Raw genomic sequence first — 15,285 nt, 5'->3', positions numbered from 1 at the left:
TTTGTTTATCTTCATCTTGATTTGGAGTTATTTAAGCTGAGTACAACGGTGTGCAAATAACATTGGCTTCTGTTGTGCTGTGGAGTTATGACTAGTTCAATTGTTTCTTTATTCATTCATTTTCATTCATTCATTTTCTACCGCTTATCCAAACTACCTCGGGTCACGGGGAGCCTTTGCCTATCTCAGGCGTCATCGGGCATCAAGGCAGGATACACCCTGGACGGAGTGCCAATCCATCGCAGGGCACACACACACACTCTCTCATTCACTCACGCAATCACACACTAGGGACAATTTTCCAGAGATGCCAATCAACCTACCATGCATGTCTTTGGACCGGGGGAGGAAACCGGAGTACCCGGAGGAAACCCCCGAGGCACGGGGAGAACATGCAAACTCCACACACACAAGGTGGAGGCGGGAATCGAACCCCGATCCTGGAGGTGTGAGGCGAACGTGCTAACCACTAAGCCACCGTGCCCCCATTGTTTCTTTAATAACTAAGTATTCTATCTAAGTCGCTTATGTGGCATTTGAAAATTTGCTTATTTTTCACAGGCTTTTATTTACACATACACATATACGTGAAGGTAACATATTTAATTTATAAGATATTAATGAGTTAATAGACTGCCAATTTTTCCTGCCTGCATTCCAACTTATAAATAGCACAACAACACAACAGTCATCTGCAGATAAGATTCCTGACCTACTGACCTCTCTGAACTCACTCATACACAGACACACATAATATAACTAACATTACATTACATTACATTACATACGAAGTCCCGTAGTTCTCTAAAGCTGCGAAACATAACAGTAACCATAACCACATGGTCATAATGTCACAAGGTAATAGAATATTAATAAGTAATCGATACTAAGGATGTCATTATTGTCTTAAGATACTGTATATGGTAGTCACTACTGTCTTAGTTCTCAGTTGTTTGAATTGTATCCTTTGTTAGTTCTGATTTTAGAGACAGAGAGAGATATAATACATTATTCATTTAAAATGGGAACTTTGGACTTTGGTCTTTTTACATTAGAGTAGTACAATATTTGAGCACACAAGAATAAGAAAGAAGGAACATGTACATAACTCCAAGTTATTTACAGACTGGGAATCTGAGATTTCTGTGCAGATTAACTGTATGCAAAATATTACGTTAGATAAATGAAATCACATTTATTGCTAAATAATATGATAGATAATCATATATTGAGTTGCTTTGGATATTTCATATGCATATCTAATGAGGTTGCAATACTGAAAAAGCTATTATATAAATCTTCAATTACAGAACCTGACTAAAAAATAGATTAGATAACTCTGTTAATGGTTCAGTCGCACTAGGCAATAAAGCAAACGTACCGTATGTTGGATATGTATAATGTGTTGTATTGGTTAGTTAATATGAAATATAAATGCTATTGAATAAAATGTAACCATCTTCATTTATAGTAAAAAAAAAAATGTTTTGCCTTTTTTATTTTATTTATTTATTTTTACTTTTTTTGTAATAGATCAACCGCACTAAGAACTAAGTAAATATAATTGCCATGAAATTATATTGATTTATGTGAATGTACCTATTCTATTCTCTGGTTGAACTCATTTCAGATACTTTAGATAAACTTGCTGCCAAAGTTGAGCTGTATATCAGAAGTCACTGTGTTTGTATGTGCCCCATCTTCATTACCCCTGCCCCCCTGTTTACCCACTCACCCAACACCCACACACCCCACCCCACACACACACACACACACACACCCGGTCTGAGTCGAGCTCTGAGGCAGTGAGTGGCTGTCATTCTTTATGGTGAGGGGATCTCTAAGTTTAGACTTCCTCTTGCAGCCTCTGTCACAGTCACACAATCCACCAGCACAGCGACCTCAGAACGTTTACCCTCTCCTCAGGTAAGAGATAAACATCTATCCAAGTTTTAAAATGTTATAGGAAGTATATAAGCTCCTGAGATGAGAGAAGGACAACATTGGATAAATTAATTCCTCTTTATCTGATACATTTGTTTTATTTTCCGTCACATCTCCACTCTGTTCCAGAGGGGTCCTATCAGCTGTCCTTGTGCTATATATACACACTAAGACTCATGCACTCTGACAAATTCACAAACACAACCCAAGGAGACTAAAGTCTAAACAACAACTGATCCGGCTTTTAAAAACAAAAACCTCTGATATCAATCAATTTGAATATAATTGAACTATGACAATTCATAGCCTACTGTTTATTTCTAGCACTGTTAAATAACTTCTTATTAAATAAATGATTACAGTAGTAGATTTTTTTTTCTCGACCAATATCACCAAAAAATATATATGTAATCTTTTTCTTTGTTGCCAAGTAACAATAATTGATTTGAAAAGATGAGGGAGACGTAATGAGGGACGTAATGAGGGACGTAATGAGGGATGTAATGAGGGAGAAATATGCTTTTAAAAAAATTTTTCAAGTACTGTACATAAATGTTTTTTGTTTTCTGCGTATAAGAGGCACATAGAATCAAACTATCATTTATTTGCTTCCAACTGGATTAGAGAGTATTGCATCACATTAAACAACAAATAACTTAAAAACAAGCTTTTGTTTTGTTTTGTTTTGTTGTTCTGTTATTTTGATCTATTCTCTTTTGCTGTTTTGTTATATGGTTTAGTTTTGTTGTTTTGCTCAGTACTGTTTTGTTTTGTTTTGTTTTGTTTTGTTTTGTTTTATTTGTTCTGTTCTGTTGTTTTGATATGATCTCTTATTTTGTTCTCTTTTGTTATATTGTTTTGTTCTGTTTGGTTTTGTTCTGTTTTATTGCCCTCTTCTATTTTATTGTTCTGTTCTGTTCTCTTGTTTTGTCCTGTTTTGTTTTATTGTTTGTTCTGTTGCTTTTTCTGTTTAATTGTTTTGTTCTGTTCAGTTTTGTTTTATTGATCTGTTCTGTTGTTTTTTCTGTTTTTTGTTGTTCTGTTTTGTTTTATTGTTTGTTTTGTTGTTTTGTTCTGTTTTATTGTTTTTTTTCAGTTATGTTTTGTTTTATTGATCTGTTCTGTTGTTTTTCTGTTTTATTTGTTATATTGGTTAGTTTTGTTCTGTTTTGTTCTTTTCAGTTCTGTTTACCCATTTCCTTTTATTTGTGTTTATTTGTGACCTACTTTGGTTAAGGATTTAAAACAGTTTGTTTCTATAGTTGGAAACCAGTTAGAATGAAAAAAAAAAAAGATTATTAACATTGATCAGGAGTCATCTGGCTGTCAGACTCTCTTTTAATGATAAACATTTCTTGTTTAATTTCCACCCTGCAACTTCAAGTGAAAGAAGGATTTCTTTGAATACAGTATGAGGCGTCAGATTATCAACATGATTGACAGTTATTCATTATGTTATGTTAGGGTATCCTTCCAATTACTTTTTAATTATTCTGCAAGTACCATATTATTATTATTGTGCTAGTATTATAGTATTGTGCTACTTTTTATTAAATATATTATTTTTGAATATTGTCATTATTATTCATATCATTGCTATTATTTATTATATATCACAATTTATAAATTGTAATATATAACCACACATATATATTCAGCTCTGTTTAATGCACTCTGAACTGCATCCAGCTGCTATGAAGGTACCATTTCCGTACAATATTTGTATATGAGGTACAATATTTGCATATTAGGAGGGTAATGGTTCATGCGAGTTGGGTTTGTTGAATGTATCTTATTGCGACTAAACCCCAAGGAAAAAAATCCTAATACATGTAAATGGATATGGAAAATTATATGAACCCCTTCTGATGACATTTTACTAACGATGATTGTATTTGTACAATGAAAGTATACAAATATTTATAATATTCAACATACAGTATAATTACTTGTCAAAAATGACATTTTCTCTAACCTCAATATCCAACAGCAGTGTTTCCTGGTGCTGGATTATCACCACCATGTACACTTTGGGATTTTTCCACTTTGCCCTTTGTCTCACACAGCTCACAAGTTTAGACTTGTTAGCTTTTTAGCTGATGAGTTAAATCAGGTGTGTTAGGAGCAGGGGGGAAACAAAGTATACTAACCTATACTAATAGAATATTATCACTATTTTATAGTCAGTCTGCGTTTCTTATGAAAATACATTGCATTTACACACTTAATGATTCACTGAACTGATAATTCAACCATTATTGACGGAAACGTGCGTGATCGATGTTTAATTGGCTTTCTTGTAAGCATGTCAGTTTTTTCCACATTTCCACATCTGATAATGTGGTATCAGTTAGAACTTGAAAAGTCTATAAAATATTATGCACGCACCTCCTTCGTTCTCCATCTGTTTGCTGATGTATAATAAGGTTTTCGTGTATCTGTGTAGGAGGACTGTATCAGCATGGCCTCAGCTAATGACAACAAAACAGATGAAGACCAAAAGGTTCCAGATGAGGATGAAGCTCCTAAAGTCAAAGATATCCAGTCCCACTACCTCCGCTGTCCTTCTCCAAGGTGCGGTATCTTAACCTCACACACACAACATCTTACTCTCCAAATCAGGAACGTAGGAAATTACTATTTAGACCATTTTGACATAAAAAAATGTAAGTAGTAATGTAATAATAATAAATAATAAAATAATTGTAAGTTGATGATACATGATGCTGCAGAGATGAATGTTCACTCCTTCCTTCCTTCCATCTTTCAAGTGCAGGTAAACCACTGAGTTTTGTGAAAATGTCCATTAGGATGATTAAAGCATCACAGACACATTACAGCATGTAAAAATGATGTGCACTCGCCCAGAGTTTTTGTCTTCTCTTTTCACTTTTTTCTTCTAGCCTTTCGATGACATCAGACCGTTTTTCGACCCTCTCTGACCGCTTCTCCATGATCTCGGGGTCAGATGGGGAGAGTATATGTATGGAACCCATTCATCTTTCCTCAGCTGTTGCTGCAAAACAGATCATCAATGAGGGTTGGTCCATTTTGCATTAGGTAGCAAATAAGTAGCCAGTATTAAAATGACCACATATTAATAATTATGAATAATAATTGATGTTGTCATTATCAAAGGCAGTTTGAAGTGTGTTGTTATTTTTTCACAACCTGTTCATGTTTCGTCACATACTTTAAAAAGGTATGACCAGCTGAGATCTCAATTTTGACTTCACAGAACTGAAACCCAAAGACCTAAAGATGCCCTCCACCCCAGAGAGCATGCTGGAGAGCGCAGAGCAGCTAATGGTGGAGGACCTTTACAACCGTGTCAAGGACATGATCGATGACCGCAGCCCTTATAACACACCCTGTGTTTTGGACATCCAAAGGGCTCTGATTCAGGATCGTTTGGAGGCACCAATGAACCCTGTGGATGAAGTCTGGCCCAATATCTTCATCGGGGAAAAGTGAGAAACTTAACTTTGCATCAGACACAGAAACTTAGATGACTATATAGATTAGATAGATTAAACTGTTTAGACATTATACAGCATTTGCACTTTCTTATTTCCCATTAAGAGCTCAACCCAAAGTGTTTTATTCCTTTATGGCACAGCTATTTGCAAATGTTTATTATTCGTCATTAAAATTTTATTGGTTTTGATATAGTCATGGGGGCACGGTGGCTTAGTGGTTAGCACGTTCGCCTCACACCTCCAGGGTTGGGGGTTCGATTCCCGCCTCTGCCTTGTGTGTGTGGAGTTTGCATGTTCTCCCCGTGCCTCGGGGGTTTCCTCCGGGTACTCCAGTTTCCTCCCCCGGTCCAAAGACATGCATGGTAGGTTGATTGGTATCTCTTGAAAATTGTCCGTAGTGTGTGATTGCGTGAGTGAATGAGAGTGTGTGTGTGTGTGCCCTGCGATGGGTTGGCACTCCGTCCAGGGTGTATCCTGCCTTGATGCCCGATGACGCCTGAGATAGGCACAGGCTCCCCGTGACCTGAGGTAGTTCGGATAAGCGGTAGAAAATGAATGAATGAATGAATGAATGAATGATATAATCATATGGAACATCTGTGAAATAGGTTATAAATATCCCCTATCAGCCTCTTTTTTCTCTTTTGAGACCTTAATGAGGGAGAGATTTAGCTTGTAAGCTGGTCAGTAACCAAGAAACTCAAAAGCACAGTGTCCTCTGTCCTGCATCTGAAAACCTAAACTTACACTTTTAGGAGTAACTGTTACATTACATTGATTCTAGGGACTAGATAGATAGAAAATGATAAATTAACACCTCTTCACAGAAAGCTTGACAGTGCTGAGGTATAAAACACGTTTTCTCATGCTTCCTAGAAAGTTGTGCTGAATAAAAAAATGAACAGCAAATTCTACACATTTACTAACAAATTGCAACTTAAATCCTTTGACTGCTTAGCAAATGATTGCAATATATTAAAAGACTTTTTACAATATATTAAATCCTAGTTGCTACACACGTGGACAAAATTGTTGGTACCCTTCGGTCAATGAAAGAAAAACTCACAATGGTCACAGAAAAAACTTTAATCTGACAAAAGTAATAATAAATAAAAATTCTATGAATGTTAACCAATGAAAGTCAGACATTGCTTTTCAACCATGCTTCAACGGAATTATTTAAAAAAATAAACTCATAGAACAGGCCTGGACAAAAATGATGGTACCCCTAGAAAAGACTAAAATTAATATGTCCAAAGGGACATGTTAATTCAAGGTGTGTCCACTAATTAGCATCACACGTGTCTACAGTCTTGTAATCAGTCAGTGGGCCTATATATAGGGCTCCAGGTAGTCACTGTGTTGTCTGGTGACATGGTGTGTACTGTACCATACTCAACATGGACCAGAGGAAGCGAAGGAAAGTCTCAGGAGATTAGAAAGAAAATTATAGACAAGCATGATAAAGGTAAAGGCTATAAGATCTCCAAGCAGCTAGATGTTCCTGTGACTACAGTTGCACATATTATTCAGAAATTTAAGATCCATGGGACTGTAGCCAACCTCCCTGGACGTGGCCGCAGGAGGAAGATTGATGACAAATCAAAGAGACGGATAATCCGAATGGTAACAAAAGAGCCTAGAAAGACTTCTAAAGAGATCCAAGGTGAACTTCATGCTCAAGGAACATCAGTGTCAGATCGCACCATCCGTCGTTGTTTGAGCCAAAGTGGACTACATGGGAGACGACCAAGGAGGACACAAATCATAAAAAAGTTAGACTGGAATATGCCAACCTACATGCTGACAAGCCACAAAGCTTCTGGGAGAATGTCCTATGGACAGATGAGACAAAAATGGAACTTTTTGCCAAGGCACATCAGCTCTATGTTCACAGACGGAAAAATGAAGCATATCAAGAAAAGAACACTGTCCCTACTGTGAAACATGGAGGAGGCTCTGTTATGTTCTGGGGCTGCTTTGCTGCATCTGGCACAGGGTGTCTTGAATCTGTGCAGGGTACAATGAAATCTGAAGACTATCAAGGGATTCTAGAGAGAAATGTGCTGGCCAGTGTCAGAAAGCTTGGTCTCAGTCGCAGGTCATGGGTCTTGCAACAGAACAATGACCCAAAACACACAGCTAAAAACACCCAAGAATGGCTAAGAGGAAAACATTGGACTATTCTAAAGTGGCCTCCTATGAGCCCTGACCTCAATCCCATCTTTGGAAGGAGCTGAAACATGCCGTCTGGAAAAGACACCCTTCAAACTGGAAACAACTGGAGCAGTTTGCTCATGAGGAGTGGGCCAAAATACCTGCTGAGAGGTGCAGAAGTCTCACTGACAGTTACAGGAATCGTCTGATTGCAGTGATTGCCTCAAAAGGTTGTGCAACAAAATATTAAGTTAGGGGTACCATCATTTTTGTCTAGGCCTGTTAATTGAGTTTATTTTTTTAAATAATTCCGTTGAAGCATGATTGAAAAGCAATGTCTGACTTTCATTGGTTAACATTCATAGAATTTTTATTTATTATTACTTTTGTCAGATTAAAGTTTTTTCTGTGACCATTGTGAGTTTTTCTTTCATTGACCGAAGGGTACCAACAATTTTGTCCACGTGTGTAAATACTTCTGGGCTTCTTATACACAGTCAAACAACCTGACCCCATTTTCAGGCTGACATCATGTTGGATCTGTACTTTTAGCTGATCGTTCAAGGAAACCCTGACATTTTCATTTTCAAATGGCGATAGGGTGAAAAGCATCACGAATTAAAAAAACGTTCAGATCTTAGCAAGTAGCTGTGTAAATTTTTTTTTTATGTAGCCTTAAAGTGGGTTGAAATATTGATTTATTGTTATATGTGTAACAAAGAATCACCACAATTGCTGGCAAGCAACGTTAGCTAGTGAGTTTCTATCTTCCTTTTAGGCTGCAACAGAAAACCTTTTGAATATTATGTCTGCCTCGGAGGCAAGTTGACACAGGTTGCCTGCGGTCTAATGAGTCTTCTATAGTGCCTTTGATGCCTTTATGGTTTTGTAGCCTTTCACCTGGTTTTGTAAAGCAGAGTCTGGGTCTACAACCAAGTGAACTATTTTCATTTTCTCCCCCCGAATAGTTATGACTCTATTTGTCATTCACATGCAAACACATAGTGTGGGATGCTAACAAATTGCATAATGAACAGCATCTACTCTGATTAACCTAAATCTGTTATTGAACTAAACCGTGGTCTTCAAGGTATTGTTTTTTTTTAAATATAAATAATCAAAATAGTAGTTTTCAGTATCTGCCAATGCCATCATTCAATGGCAGATTTAAAATCTGTTTGAAGGCTGGTTAAACATTGTTTTAATATTCATTGTATCAAAAGATTTGCTATGGAGCAACTTCTCTTTAAATGTATTTACAATTCAGTAGAAAATTCCAAGGTCGTGCCTATTAAATACGGTTTCACTTAACAGATCAGTTGCAGTCAATAAAGCCCGTCTGAAGCGTCTTGGCATCACTCACATCTTGAATGCAGGCCACGGTACTGGTGTCTACACGAGCGAAAGCTTCTACGAGGGAATGAACATCACCTACATGGGCATTGAAGTTGACGACTTCCAAGATTCAGACATTTCATCACACTTCCGAACATGTGCAGAGTTCCTGGATGAGGCTTTGCTAACACATAGAGGTATAAGAGTAAATGGAAATCACTAGGATGTGAAATCTATCAGTACAAGAAAAGAAAATACATTAGAAATGGCTCATATGGTTATTTTGAAGTCAAGTGTCCCAAAATGTGTGCGGTTAGATTTAATCTGTCTGTTCGGACACTCGATCGTGTACTAACATGCATTCAGTGAGAATAGTCACAAGGAGCTCTTACAATTGTACAGACAACAACCTAGTTATTTTGTAATATTTAAACAAATCTGTACATAGACTAGGGGGGCACGGTGGCTTAGTGGTTAGCACGTTCGCCTCACACCTCCAGGGTCGGGGTTCGATTCCCGCCTCCACCTTGTGTGTGTGGAGTTTGCATGTTCTCCCCGTGCCTCGGGGGTTTCCTCCGGGTACTCCGGTTTCCTCCCCCGGTCCAAAGACATGCATGGTAGGTTGATTGGCATCTCTGGAAAATTGTCCCTAGTGTGTGATTGCGTGAGTGAATGAGAGTGTGTGTGCCCTGTGATGGGTTGGCACTCCGTCCAGGGTGTATCCTGCCTTGATGCCCGATGACGCCTGAGATAGGCACAGGCTCCCCGTGACCCGAGGTAGTTCGGATAAGCGGTAGAAGATGAATGAATGAATGGATGTACATAGACTAGGATAAGGACTTAGCTCATCTTAGAGACAATATAAGTTTATTATTTTCATGGGTAGCCACATATTTATTTGTGTATTTGTTTTCCCTTGTGCACAGGAAAGGTTCTGGTGGACTCTATGATGGGAATAAGCCGCTCAGCGGTATTAGTTGCCGCTTACTTAATGATCTTTCACAATATGTCAATCATGGAGGCTTTGATGGAAATCAGGAAGAAGCGTGCAATAACCCCCAACGAGGGCTTCCTAAAGCAGCTCCGTGAGCTTAATGAAACATTAATGGAGGAAAGAGATGAAGATGATGATGATACTCTAAGCCAGTCATCTGTAATTGACACTAGGGCTCGTCTTGATGAGGAGGAAAGCACATTTGCTGCTAAGGCCAATTCCATCATGGTGGAAGAGGAAGAGGACTGTATAAGTCTTATGAGTAGTGTTGCTTCATCTGCAGCTGCTGCTGCCCGTAAAGCAGGCATTGTTGAAGGCACAGTCGATAAGTCGATGAGGGCAATGGATCCTTGTCTGCCAGGGAAAGATAAAGAAGATGAAGATGAGGATGTAGAAAAAATTATTCTGGAATGGCAGAAGCGAAATGAGAAGTACCAAAGTGAAGAGTGGTGGGAGTCCCAGCTAATGTGTGATGAGGATGACAATGGGTCTCTTTTAGGGGAGGGAAGTAGGAGGGTTCCAAGGCCAGAAGATGTAGAAAGTGTGACCAGCGAGGATGTGCAGATGGTGAAGGCACGGATCAAGCGCAGACCTCGCCGGCCCGCCTCAGTGTCTACTTCTAGTTGCAGCAGCTATACTGATATATGGAAAGAACGCCTAAGAGATATTGAGGAACAGGCAGCTGCAAGATACCGTACCAAGGAACAAGATGAGGATGCAGGTAGTGAAGCAAGCCAAAAGAAAATAGATGATGATTTAGAAAGTATAATATCTGACTCAAGCTCTATGTACTACTTTTGCAAGAAGAACAAAGAGAAACTGACTCCTCTTGAGCGGTGGAAGATAAAGAGAATACAGTTTGGTTGGAACAAGAAAGACATGAATGCAGAGGATAATAGCGGTGAAGAAAAGGAAGGTGTAGTAGAAACCCCTGCTCCTTCATTGGAAGATGTGAATTTAACAGCCTATCAGACTTGGAAACTAAAGCAGCAGAAGAAATATGGTGGTGAGGAGAAGAAGGATGAAATCCTGGAGATGAGTCGTGGAGAAGACTCAGCAACAGTGAAAAGGAGGCAGCGGAGAGAAGAAATACTTGAGCGCTCCAGAAAAAACCTAGAGGAGAGCCAATCAGTGTGCGGCTGGGAAACGGAAAGCTCCCTGAGCACTGGAACCATCCCACTCTCTGCTTTCTGTGCTGGTGCTTTTCCTTCTGCAAGTGTTGCAGGAGATGATAACATGTCCATATTCAGTGGCAGATCATCTGTACATTCTGGCCGAAGCAACCATTCCCAATCTACGGTCCCACCCGCACCACCTGAGCCACCCGTGCCTGTTCTGGGACCCAATGGGGAGCCGATGGTTAACATAGCCAGCATCCAAAACTGGATTGCTAATGTGGTCAATGAAACACTTTTGCAAAAGCAAGCAGAAATGATGATGGGAGGAAGCCTCCCTCCTTCACAAGCAGGGTCAGTTTTCAGTTTGGGTGTAGGCTCGGCTGTGGGACCCAGCCGTGGACTGGATGAAGATAAGTCCTCTGTACTAAGTGGATCAACTTATTCAAGTTTATCTCGCAATAAGCCAGAATCTTTGCTTTCAGGAGGAGGTAGAGCTGCATCAGTTATTTCTGCAGGTGGAAGAGCTGAGTCTGTTCTATCTGCTGGAGGGGCATCCAGACTATCCTCTGTTTCTGGATTAGCCTCCCGGAAGAGCAAAATCACCACCACTAGTGTACCTCTTTATAGCTTATTCCAAGACCAAGTAAACCTGCACAAGCTTGACCTCATGGAAAAAGAAATTCAATCAGATATTAGAGATAAGATGGCTTCCTATGAAGTAAAGAAGATTACAGAAGACAATAAACGTAGTACTTTGTACAAGAAAAAAAAGCCAAAGGATGAGGATGAAGACAATGAAGGTAATAATTGCTTTGGAAAGACTACTGGTGATTCATCAGCCCCCTGTGAAAAACCTAAAAGAGATTATGGCCGATCAGGAATTCTCCGCCTTCCGGCCACTGCAAACACCGACAGTTCTGTTGATGAATGGCTCAGAAATGTAAGACCCCCCTCCAGCAAACCAAGAAATTATGCTGAAGACATGACTATGCCTCGCATGTCCAGGCCAACATACGAAGAACCTCCTGAGCTTTCTGAGTTTGATTTTCCAAGCCGAAGAAGCTCAGTTGCAGTGCTTGTAGATGACGAGGAGGACTATGGCTTTGCCTCAAGATTTTCCTCACGAGATGAGATTGAAGTTGAACCTGATTTAAGCAGGGATTCCAGTCCAGAATTCAGTTATCACTCTAGGAGGAGGCCCCTTGGAGAAGAGGAGGTTTTCAATGGAATGTCAGAGTCTAGTTGTTACAGTAATGGGAGACACTATGCTAGACATGAGACAGAGAAAGAGGACAGTTACCAGGAGTTCTCAGCCAAACGGAAATTTACTCATTCTTCAAGATCTGAAGAAAATGCCATGACTACAGGAAGGACTCGTACGCAACAAGAAGATGAAGATGAGGAGGTATCTGCTTTTATCAATCAGATCAGACAGAGGGCAAGAGCACGTGTGGCAGAAGAGTTAGGTGGTGGTGATGAAGTTCTTGCTGCATGGAGGAATCAAGCAGAGCCAAAGTGACTTCCTAAAAAAAATACTAACGCCATTTGTTCCTTTGCAAAGGAAAGCTTCACAGAAATGGCCACTAATTAATTGAATTATACTGCAACACTTTCACTTTACCTGGACATTGGTATGGATTAGAAGTTTGTACTTTAAAAAAGCACTGCCTCAATGTCTTCAATGTTCTTGAAAACCAAGGAACATGATGCTGATCCTTCATAATCTATTGAACGTTGTAACTTACAGTTACTGGCCACTTTATTAGGAACACTGTACCCTTGCTCCTTCATTGCTAGTTAACTTAGCAAGCCAATCATGTGACAGAAGAACGATGCATAAAGTCATGCAAATGTAGGTGAAGAGCTTCAGTTCATGTTCACATCAAACAGAATGGGGAAAATGTTGCTCTCAGTGACTTTGAACTTCAGGAATTACAAGAATTGCTGATCTTCTGGGACAAACAATGGTATCTAGAGTTACACAGAATGTTAAAAAACCATCCAGTGAGCAGCAGTTCACTGGTTATTTGCATTACCACAGCCTCACTGTCAGCTTGAAACAGTGCTGTCATGCTTTTGTGATCGCTCTCATTAGCAAGGTGTTTCCACCTGCAGAACTGCCACTGACTTGATGTTTTCTGCGGGTTTTTCCTTACATCATTCTGTGAAAGCTCTAACATTCATTGTAAAAATTGACTTGGAAAATGCATGAAGGAGTAGCTATACTGTACCTAATGAAGTGGACAGTAAGTGTATATTTGTTCCTGAAAATAATTCCTATTAAATGCTCAATGCTACTGTCTCCTTTGCTTCTGACTCTATTGTTTATAAAATATGATATACAATAAAGCAGGAAATCTTCTTAGCAGATTCTTTCACTTTCATTGTGATCTATTATTCCATATGTACTAAAGATACATGTTAAGAGTTCACCTACTGTACCCGGCACATTAGAACAAAGAAACCCTCCAACATGAAGACATTAACACAAAGGAACAAGCATTCAAAATGGCTACCTCAAGAAAATACAGCTTCAACCTAAAAATTAATCTCTACAACCCAGTACAGATTTTGGCATACTGGTCATGGAACGAGATATCCTTTTCTCTATTGCTTTAGCTGTTTATGTTTTATTTGTTATGCTAATTTAAAGCTAGTCTGCAAAATTATCGCCTGCCTTATTTAAATACAATTTTTCAAACATTTTCAATATCGATTTCACAGCAGTAAGTATTCGTACTATCGATTTCTAGCTGTTGTATGCATTAGCCAATGAACATATGTGACAAATATAAAAAATAATAAATTCGAGTAAAAAGACTATGGACACTGAATTAGCAAGTACACAAAACATACGTACATAGCACAAGGAGTTTTAATGACTTCTTTAAAATTCTTTTTTTAAAATTAATAATTTATTTTGATTCTATAATTTGGGTACCCGGGTTATTACCCAAAGTGACTTCATCAGTCAATATCACTATAATGAAGAAACACATTGTACATACATATGACTTGTAAGGCTAAATATGTTTACAGGTAACACGGTTGAGTGAATGCGAGATCCTATATCAAGGTAAAGGGTAATGAACCTACATTATATATAATAATGAACTAATTATACATATAATAACAAGTCCTCTAACACGCTACAATCCTTCACGCTCTCTGAGATCACAAAACTCAGGACTTCTTGTAGTTCCCAGAATAACTAAGTCTACAAAAGGCAGTAGAGCCTTTTCGTATTCAGCTCCCAAACTTTGGAATAGTCTTCCTGATAGTGTTCGGGGCTCAGACACACTTCCCCAGTTTAAATGTAGATTAAAAACTTATTTTTTTCATCTCTTTAGTCAGGCGTACACATAATACATCCCATAATATTGTGCTCTATTACATCAGACCAAATGCACATTATCATCTAGTATTTGCTAATATGAAAACCAGCTACGTTATTCCCTCTCCACTGCTTTTCTTTTTCTAACCATCCTGAGGCATGCAGACATTGTACCAGCTCCGATTGTCTTCCGTGCGATGAAGATTTTGGACCTCCACAGATATGAGGCCGACTCTGTGAGAATCCTGAGGCATCTAGAGATGTTCCAGCTCCAGTTGGACTGCGATGCTAAAGAGAAGATGCCAACTGCATGTAGTCTTTTGCATCAACACAACATTTATCAGACTGTATATTTATAATCACACCCTCCAGTGTCACCCACATGAGGATGAGGTTCCCCTTTGTGTCTGGTTCCTCTCAAGGTTTCTTACTCTTCCAGCTAAGGGAGTTTTTCCTCACCACAGTCACCTGAGTCACCTCAGACTCGCTCATTGGGGATAAATAAAAACACATTTAAATATATCTCATGTTAATCTTGAACTTTTGCATTATATTAATCTTTATATTATTCTTTATAATAGCATTTTGTTCTATGTTTATGTTCCGTAAAGCCGCTTTGAGACAACATCGATGGTAAAAAAAAGCACCGTACAAATAAATTTGAATTTGAATATAATATTTTAATACCAAATGTTGTGGTTGTAGATATATTAATACTTTAAGTAATTTATCAGAAAAAAATTGTGGACACAATGCCTAAAAATGGCTTTCACTTTAACTTTTATACATAGTAAATGTAATGTAAATGGTAAACAAATGACCTATTTCTGATTAAAAGTGTCGGCTTATTATAAAATAAGGATTTATTACTGATGTTTTTAAACACTTAGGTTTGTCCCCAGTTAGTAAGGAGGAACTTTTCCT

At 38.6% G+C, this 15,285-nt stretch overlaps 1 protein-coding gene across 1 annotated transcript; it reads left to right on the top strand.

Moving 5' to 3' along the window:
- Positions 1–1,799: 1,799 nt before the first annotated feature.
- dusp27 (dual specificity phosphatase 27) lies at positions 1,800–13,379 on the top strand. The gene is made up of 6 exons (XM_060860881.1): positions 1,800–1,926; positions 4,391–4,518; positions 4,848–4,984; positions 5,183–5,414; positions 8,895–9,112; positions 9,842–13,379. Exons 2-6 carry the CDS (start codon positions 4,406–4,408, stop codon positions 12,544–12,546), a joined length of 3,405 nt encoding a protein of 1,134 aa, XP_060716864.1. The 5' UTR covers positions 1,800–1,926; positions 4,391–4,405; the 3' UTR covers positions 12,547–13,379.
- The last annotated feature ends 1,906 nt before the right edge of the window (positions 13,380–15,285 follow it).

The sequence above is a fragment of the Tachysurus vachellii genome, chromosome 24, assembly GCF_030014155.1.
Source record: "Tachysurus vachellii isolate PV-2020 chromosome 24, HZAU_Pvac_v1, whole genome shotgun sequence".
Taxonomy (NCBI): Eukaryota; Metazoa; Chordata; class Actinopteri; order Siluriformes; family Bagridae; genus Tachysurus; species Tachysurus vachellii.
This window is presented reverse-complemented; position numbering and strand designations above follow the sequence as displayed.